The sequence below is a fragment of the Rhinopithecus bieti genome, unplaced genomic scaffold (genome assembly GCF_001698545.2).
Source record: "Rhinopithecus bieti isolate Rb0 unplaced genomic scaffold, ASM169854v2 scaffold_29976, whole genome shotgun sequence".
NCBI lineage: Eukaryota > Metazoa > Chordata > Mammalia > Primates > Cercopithecidae > Rhinopithecus > Rhinopithecus bieti.
In genome coordinates, this window is record NW_016813386.1 from 476,928 (window position 1) to 486,463 (window position 9,536).

At 32.7% G+C, this 9,536-nt stretch overlaps 1 protein-coding gene across 2 annotated transcripts in view; it reads left to right on the forward strand.

The window, feature by feature from the left end:
• The window catches only part of POU1F1 (POU class 1 homeobox 1), a 20,669-nt gene extending 11,754 nt beyond the window's left edge, over positions 1 to 8,915 (forward strand). Inside the window, exons 3-6 of one of the 2 annotated variants that reach the window (XM_017848162.1) lie at positions 3,724 to 3,948; positions 6,040 to 6,204; positions 6,958 to 7,018; positions 8,210 to 8,915. In XM_017848162.1, the coding sequence (XP_017703651.1) occupies positions 3,724 to 3,948; positions 6,040 to 6,204; positions 6,958 to 7,018; positions 8,210 to 8,420 (662 nt within the window). In that variant the 3' untranslated portion in view covers positions 8,421 to 8,915. The remainder of the gene's footprint in view (positions 1 to 3,723; positions 3,949 to 6,039; positions 6,205 to 6,957; positions 7,019 to 8,209) is intronic. The other variant, XM_017848163.1, reaches the window with a different exon arrangement.
• Positions 8,916 to 9,536: the final 621 nt, after the last annotated feature.

Genomic DNA, 9,536 nt, shown 5'->3' on the forward strand with positions numbered 1-9,536 from the left:
AAAAAAAAAAAAAAAAAAAAAAAAAAAAAAAAAAAAAAAAAAAAAACCAAAAGCAAAAGGAAAAAAGAAAAAAATGTATCACACAACACATTTTGCTTCTTGTTCTGGATGCCAAACCTTGGAGAATGGTATATTCTGTGTATTTTTCCTGGATTCCATTCAAATTTGTCTTCTGTGTGTCCACTTCACCAGAGTACTTACAATGTATAAACTACCTTTCAATTTTTGTAGCTGGGTTCTGTGGCTTATACCTGTAATCCTAGCACTTTAGGAAGCTTTTGCAGGAGCATTGCTTGAAGCCAGGAGTTTGAGATCAGCCTGGGCAACACAGTGAGATCCCATCTGTGCAAAAAATGTAAAAAATTAGGTGAGCATGGTGGTGCATGCCTGTAGATGCTACTTAGGATGCTGAGGTGGGAGGACGGCTTGGGGCAGGAATTTGAGACTGCAGTGAGCTATGATTTTACCACTGCACTCCAATCCAGGAGACAGACTGAGACCGCGTCTCTAAAAATAAAGAATAAATAAGCAAAAATAAATAAATAAATAATTTTATGGAAATAGGGATGACACATTTTATATACATTTTATTGTAATATTTTTTGTCTAAAAGCGTTTGTTTAAAATAGCCAAAGGTGTTTAAATGCAGAGAAAACCTTTTAAAGGGAAGTTATTTAATTTAGTGAGTATAAACTGCCTGGAAAATGAACCAGGCGATTATTTTGATGTGGCTTGCTGCAATGCTTACTAGACTTTAGCTCTGGTTGAAACTGCAAAGTTAATTCATTGGGCACTGAAGGCAAGTTATTTAATTTCTTTCTACTTAAATTTTCTACATTGTAAATTATGGTGAAAAATATATATCTTTCCTGACTCATTTTTTTTTGTATAAAGACAAAGATGATGACAAATGTGAAATTAACGCAACACGAAGTGTTTCATAGAAGATTTGTAGCAGTAAATGATGATGATCAGCAAGAGAAATTGAAAATAATAATAAAATTTGATAACAAATTCAGACCTTATAGTATGCATATGTCAAAAACACACAAGTTGTTTATATAAAATAAACATAATTTGACATAGGTTAAATGAGTCATCTAAAGTGTCTTAAAATATGTTAAATGTACAAAATCTAACAGTAGCCTGGCTTTTCTTTGCATTCTTTCTCAGGGTATTTTATCATTAAATGTATTAAGTGATACCTGATGGACCTTAATAATAAAAGAAGTGAAGGTTTTATAAATATATGTGTGAATCAATTCTGAAAGTAGAAGCACAAAACAACTCTTCAGATAAATATCAGATTAAATAGATGCTAACATAAATGTCATCGGTCTTCTTTTTACATCTATTAGTGCTTCTTTTAATTTAGCAGAAAACTAAAATTAATAAAAGCTAAAATGAACCCCACAGCAATAAACATTTTGAAGAAAAACTATATAATAAAAGAAAAGTTGGTGAAATTGTTTTTAACAATGTTCTCTGGTCTGATCAAGATGCCACACAAGAAAGCATAAACTGGATAGTTAACTGACTTTTACAAAAGTAAACCTGGATAATTTTGGTTTGTAAAAGTAGTAGGAATTTTTTAAAGACAAAATAGTTTCTTTCACATCTTTTCCCAGCTTTAAAGCAGACAAATTTATTTTATGCTGATTTGTTTAACCTCTTATTTATATGTTTCCTTTTTTTAGAAAAATAATATGCCCTTTTAGATGGGGTGCACTTTATAATTACATATTTTTATATAAATAATATAAACCAACAATTTGCTGAGTTGCGGTATTCTTTGTTCATTACATATTGATATATTAATGTAAGATTTATGTATTCTGGAAAATATACTATTACTCAATGTCTTTGACTTGGGAATGTATGGGTAGAGTAATTATAGGTGGCATGAACTCTTGATGCATTTTTTTCAGTAAGTTTCTAAGAATCATTATTGCGTGTATTCCATAGTAATTTATTTTAAAATATTTATACTTATAAGAAAAGGATTAATTACTCAATATTTTGTATAAAATGTCTTGCTTACACAATCATCCTTCTACATATGTGGCACATTGGTTCCAGGACCCCCAAGGATACTGAAATCTTCAGCTGCTCAAGTCCCTGGTGTAAAATGGTATAGTATTTGCAAATAACCTAGACACATTCTCTACTTTAAATCATCTCTAGATTACTTATAATATCTAAATCAATGCAAATGCTATGTAAATAACTGTTATACTGTACTGGGTTATTTGTATCATTTTTATTCTTGTGTTGTTATTTTTTACTTTATTTTTAAAATGTATTTAATCCACTGTTGCATCAATCCATGAATGCAGAACCCATGGATACAGAAGGCACACTAGACATGTCATTTAATATAAATTGAAGTAAAATCTTTGTCGGTAAAAATTGGAATGCATTGATAAAGAAAACAAGAAACAAAATGTGTTGGAATTTGGCTTATATACGACTCTCTCACCTATACTTCCCAACTGAGATAGACTCTTCCAATGAAGAAGGAAGTCTGGAAGCAATTGTATAATAATTTCAGACCTTTTCACATTTTTTGTGATTTAACGTATCTACTCAATAGAGTCAATGCTTTATCATTTATGGGTAATTACTTATCATATATAAAGTTACAAACTTTCTTGCTACTTATTTTTGCTTTTCCTTAAATAATAATCAAGAAATTATTCTATTATATTGTATATTTTCAAGAAATCTTGTTAGTAACTTTTAATAGAACTTTCGAGGTTACCTTTTGTTAATGTTTAATCATTCCTCAAGCCTATTTAGCCTTATTAATATATTTTATATTCTTATCATTCTTTTCTGCCTGCCTTCATTTAATTACAAAAGATGTGATTTTCCTAATAAAATCAAGTTTTACTGATTAAATAGGGGGGCATTTTATATTGTGAAATCAATTTCCCAATCACAAGAAAACTTCTCAGCATAGCACTTAGCTGAAGCGTTTAGTGCCATGATTACGACAAACATCACTCATTATTTGTTTAATGAATTAAGAAAACAGCCGGGCGCGGTGGCTCAAGCCTGTAATCCCAGCACTTTGGGAGGCCGAGACGGGCGGATCACGAGGTCAGGAGATCCAGACCATCCTGGCTAATACGGTGAAACCCCGTCTCTACTAAAAAATACAAAAGCTAGCCGGGTGAGGTGGCGGCGCCTGTAGTCCCAGCTACTCGGGAGGCTGAGGCAGGAGAATGGCGTAAACCCGGGAGGCGGAGCTTGCAGTGAGCTGAGATCCGGCCACTGCACTCCAGCCTGGGCAACTGAGCGAGACTCCATCTCAAAAAAAAAAAAAAAAAAAAAAAAAACAGAGTTCAATGCATAGATTCTGGTTAGAGTTCAACCTCAGATTCCCAGGAATAGGTGTCATTTAAGAGAAAAACATGCTAGAAAATGTACACTTCCAAGAGAAGTTGTTTGTTTCTATTTTAGTTATTCGCAGTCCCCTGTTTCTTTCCTTTAACCCTATCTTTGGTTGTGCTGCTCTGGAGAAGGTAGAAGGTAAATAATCTTAATTCTACTAAGCTACTTTGACTCCTTCTTCAGAAGACTGAATGTAAGGTAACCTTTTAAGTATTGAGACAGGCTAGAGCAGAATAATGGGCTAAATCAGGCAAAATCCTTTCTGATATAGAAATAAGGAAGAATTACAATTGATCTTTTTCATTGTATTTCTTTGTTTACTCACAGGTAGTTTAACCCCCTGTCTTTATAAATTTCCTGACCACACTTTGAGTCATGGATTTCCTCCTATACACCAGCCTCTCCTGGCAGAGGACCCCACAGCTGCTGATTTCAAGCAGGAACTCAGGCGGAAAAGTAAATTGGTGGAAGAGCCAATAGACATGGATTCTCCAGAAATCAGAGAACTCGAAAAGTTTGCCAATGAATTTAAAGTGAGAAGAATTAAGTTAGGTATGTGCTTGTTAAAGGCAACAGGAAAAAGAACTTGGTTTGCAAATCTTTATTGCTGTTAAATCTCTTATATGTTACTCAAATGTATAAGATGATTGTCATTCTTCATCTCTACCGTGGACGTAGTTAATCGTTATGGAAATCCTCCCAAAACCTTTGTTTATTGATAATTTCTTAAGAGCCTAAATACATAATTTTAAAATTAATAATACTCTTTCAAAACTTACCCACCTCAACTTTAGTTTCGAAGTGCCCATTTTTATCTATATTTTATTTGAACCGTACATATTGATATATTAATATGTAGTGAAATGTGTGAGGCCATACATTTATATGATTCAAAAGTACAAAAGAGTATAAGTGACATGTAATTCTGCTTGTTTTTTCTGTTTATCATTGTTGTTAGTTCTTTGTGTATCTTTCCAATGATAGCTCGTGGATATATAAGCAAATATATATGCAAATATATGTATTGTGCCCAACATAAGTATTATTTGAAATTTTCAGTAGTAATTTTCTAGAGCTCTTTTCCTTTGTGGAGCTGTCAAGTTTCACTTTATGAATATACTGGAATTTATTGGACCAGTCCTCTCCTGATGAAATTCAGGTGGTTTCTGATTTTTGACTGTTAGAAACAAGGCCACGATGATTAACCCTATAAATGTTATTTTGCATCCATATAAATAAATGTGTAGGAAAAATGTTAGAAGCACAATTGCTTGATCAAAAGTATGTGTACTGGTAATTTTGATAGATGTTGTCAAACTGGTCTCTACAGAAGTTGTACCAAATTTTACTGTCACCATGAGAATCTTTTTCAACATTCTCAGGCTATATAGACTCCAAAATGGCATGAGTTTTTAAAATCTATTTCTTTTTATTTTCTGCTTAATGATATCTCCAGCATCCAGAAGAGTGTAACTAGAACACAAAATAAATAAATGGTTGTTGAAGGAAAAAATATGCTGTTAATCTTTTAGATCTTTGCACATCAGACAGGTCAAAGTGACATTTCACTGCTATTTCATTTAAAATTTATTTTATTATGATTGTAAAGTATATTATTTAATGTGCTTGACAATCATTTATGTTTCTTTTTCTGTGAACTATCTGTTCAGAGTCTTTGCTCATTTTCTATTGAAGTGTTTTTAAAATAAAACAACTGTAACAATTAACTTTGGTTAAATTGCATAAAGTGGTGTATATTTTTTAATGGATTGAAATAACAGTTCAAACCTCTGCACTTGCAGAATGAACCATAGGTAATTTAATAAGAATATTTATTGATGGACATCATATACAACCATTTTATATATATAGGTATATAGCCTTAGGTCCTGAAATAATATGTAGCTATTACATGTAGTAAACACAGTAGTAGGAATCTTTGTGAAATTCATTTTCAGTTTTCTATTTATATTACTGTGAATGTTTCAAATTATACGTTGATTATTTCAGCTATACTCTAAAAATGTTTCAGACAAACAATAAGGATCATTAGTCTGAAGACAGAGGCAATACCAAAAACTATAAAACGGGCTCAGAGGTATACATGAAATGCGTAATCGTAACCTCTTAATAAACACAGTTTTAGGGAAAGCAGAATAATTCTTAGTTTTATTTAGTACCCTTCAACAATATCATTGAATCTTTTAGAGTTGAAATAAAAAATTTTATGATATATAACCATATATTTTATGCATTATAGTTAATATATTAAAGATTTGGGGGCATATATTATTTGATATTTAACAATAATGATAAAAAGAGCTGTAATTTTCAAGTGCCTTATAAAGTGTTTAGGATACACCTAAACACTGGCTAAATATTACGAATGGCAGATGTTTCTATCTGAATTATTTCAGTGAGTGGATAAAAGTAATTTATTAACTAGAAGAAATATGTTTTGAAGTATTGGACAAATACTTCAAAGTATAATGAATCTTACTAAATAATTCTGATTTGCCAAGACTATACAGTTAAAAAACAGCATGTAATAGTTGACAAAGATACAAAGATTTGTGTGACAATGAACCAAAATTAACATTTTTTGGAAAGTTGGAGCTGATGGTCTTCATTGTCCCTTCACAGGATACACCCAAACAAATGTTGGGGAGGCCCTGGCAGCTGTGCATGGCTCTGAATTCAGTCAAACAACAATCTGCCGATTTGAGAATCTGCAGCTCAGCTTTAAAAATGCATGCAAACTGAAAGCAATATTATCCAAATGGCTGGAGGAAGCTGAGCAAGTAGGAGGTACTAAACTGTGTCTCTGAAGGCAGTGCTATGTTTTCACCTAAAAATAATGGCTTCAATCAGTAGGATTCATGCTAAAGCAGGAAGTTTGAGGGATTTTTTTTTTTCCTCCTTTTCTCTTTGAGATGAAAAATAAACATTTTGTTATATCACACTAAAAACAACAACAAAAAAGGAAGGGCAATGTAAGTATGGAGATACATTTATTGAGGAGAGAATAACCTATATAAGGAAAGCTTACAAGGTAAGTTGGCATTAGCATGAAGGGGTAAAATGCTTATTTTTTTACACATCCATTTTTTTCCTCTCTTTTATACTAGAGAAATTATATATGAATCACATTTGCATCCTACTATTAGTGTACACAAAACATTTGCACACACCAGTCTTCCAAGTAAATAATACAAGCAATTGCTAGATATGCAACTTAATGAGACAAAATTATCTACTCATACAAATGTCAGATTTGGATAAACAGTGAGGTTTGAGAGTAGTTACAGCAAGCATTCCAACAAAAGTAAAGTGAGGATATTATTTGTAGAAAGTGTCTTTGCGAGGTTAACATTTATTTCTGCGTTGACATTTTTCACTAAGGTTCGTAATAGAAAATGACTTAGACTGCAAAAATTTAAGACAGAAATGTCTGGCATTTTATTTTGCATTGTTTTATGAAAACAAATTGAAATCCAAATCAGATAGATTTTATAAAAGTCTACTTTGTATTTGTAATTATCTCTCTTTTCCACACTATAGCTTTGTACAATGAAAAAGTGGGAACAAATGAAAGGAAAAGAAAACGAAGAACAACTATAAGGTATTCTTTATATTAAAAGTTACTGAGGACAAAACTGGTATTTTATAAATGGAATGAGCATTTGAGTGTAATGCAGGTGTAACATAACATGTAAATGTAAGGTGAATTGGGAGGCCAAGTCGGGCCTGAAGTCAGGAGTCCGAGACGAGTCTGGCCAACATGGTGAAACTCTGTCTCTACTAAAAATATAAAATTTAGCCAGTCATGGTGGCGGGTGCCTATAATCCCAGCTACTCAGGAGGCTGAGGCAGGAGAATGGCTTGAACCTGGGAGGCAGAAGTTGCAGTGATCCGAGATTGCACCACTGCACTCCAGCCTGGGCAACAGAGCGAGACTCCGTCTCAAACAATAAAATAAAATAAAATAAAACAAAATAAAATAAAATAAAAGTAAAGTAAAGTGAATACAGTCTAATGAAGAAACAGGATGGGTTATAAAAAATAATGTAATAACTGTGAGAAATGGAGAGCTAATAATTTTTAACATTTGCTGGAAAATTATGTATTGTTTGATTCAAGAACACTTTTGCTCCAGAAATTATGAATACAAACAGAAAGAAAACAGTCATTTCTAAGAGAGTGGCCATATCTTCTGCCCTTTTAGATATAACTTATTGCTCTGGCAATGTAGTATCCATGGTGTCTGTAGTATTTAAAAATGTGACACTAGTAATCAGTGTTTCAGTCTCTTAAAGTTCAACAAGACCTCTTGCATTTCAACCCAGAAAGATTGTTCATTGATCTTTTCGTAGTTTCTGTGAGACATGCTTAGGAAATACTAAAAGACAGGTTTTGTTTTGGTTGGTCAGTTGTTCACTAGAGATTTTCTTTATTGAAAACAGCCCTAAATGATTTTGGGGAGATATTTAGAAATGTCTAGGAACATGTTCATTTTCTTTTCAAGAACTCAGTGCCCTCTGGTGGCACAAAGTGGGATAAACATAGAAAGCCTGGGTCCCTTACTTACTTCTTTCTGTGACTCTGGTGCAACTCTACCTTGCATTAAGACAAAACATCTACACATTTAACAAATTATACATTTTTCCTTGTTAAAGTGTCTTGCAAGTGTGTTCAGAGTTTTTAGTTTCCTTTTCATGTTAATATTTAGGAAATTCAACCTACCTTAATTTTGATCTGCCACAAACTTCACTAAAAACAACATAATTTCACCCCTATGTCCACCCCACCCCAGCATTGCTGCTAAAGATGCTCTGGAGAGACACTTTGGAGAACAGAATAAACCTTCTTCTCAAGAGATCATGCGGATGGCTGAAGAACTGAATCTGGAGAAAGAAGTAGTAAGAGTTTGGTTTTGCAACCGGAGGCAAAGAGAAAAACGGGTGAAAACAAGTCTGAATCAGAGTTTATTTTCTATTTCTAAGGAGCATCTTGAGTGCAGATAAGATTTTTCTACTGTATAGTAGCCCTTTTTTTCCCCGTTTCATTCCTTTCTCTTCCTCAAGAAAACAGGAATTACTTGGTTGACTTAAAATCATTTTATATCAATGGCTTTTACAGAAGCTTTACTTTTCCACCTTTTTTAAAAAAAAGAAACCAACAATTTAAATTATAGTGATGTTATTTACTTGAAATAATTATTCTCAGAAGCCACATTATACATTTTAAGCCAAATATATTAACAGTAATAAAACGATCTCTCTCTGTCTCTCTCTCTCTCACACACACACTGACATATGAGTGTGCATATGAGTTTATAGATTCCTTTTCCAATTATGTGTATTAGTTTTTTAACATTTAAGTCAGTAATGACACATATGTAAAGCACATCGCAAGAAATATCCAATTCGAAAATTAATTAGCCAATGTTCTACCAACTCTACTAGTTTGTCTAAACTAAAAGTTTTGAACTTAGAGCTGGAGTGTCTTATAGTTTTATTACTACCTTTAAGGAATAAGCCTCAATCAGAATTGATACTTTGAAGCTAAAATTTAGGGCATATAGCTGAAAGAACTGTTTCAAAAGAGATGTGTGGAAACATTAATTTTCAATCTTTTTATTCTTCCTAAATATTAGCTTTTTGATATGTAGATGTAGAAAATAATGCTTTATGGATTCTTGAGCCTCAAACCATTAGTCTATAAGCTGCAACAGGACAGGAAGAGATCTGGCTTGTTTGGTGTTATTTCTCCAGGACTTGGGAAAGTTCTTGATCATATTAGGCACGCAATATTTGTTAAATGAGGGAGTGTAATGTTAACAATGGCTACAAATGTGAACGGTATCACCTAATTTTAAATTATAATGTTTTTGAAATCTCACAATCTGGAAAATTATCCCGGTTTCTATAACAAGACATATCACTTTTGGTATAATTGATTAGAATCCGATTTACTATTTGTGAAAAAGTTTGACATATTGAGATTTTAATTTTAATTCTGAGAATTGTACCGAAAAGAACATATTTATTTAAATTATAAGAATGCATTACCTGGCCAGGCGCGGTGGCTCAAGCCTGTAATCCCAGCACTTTGGGAGGCCGAGACGGGCGGATCACGAG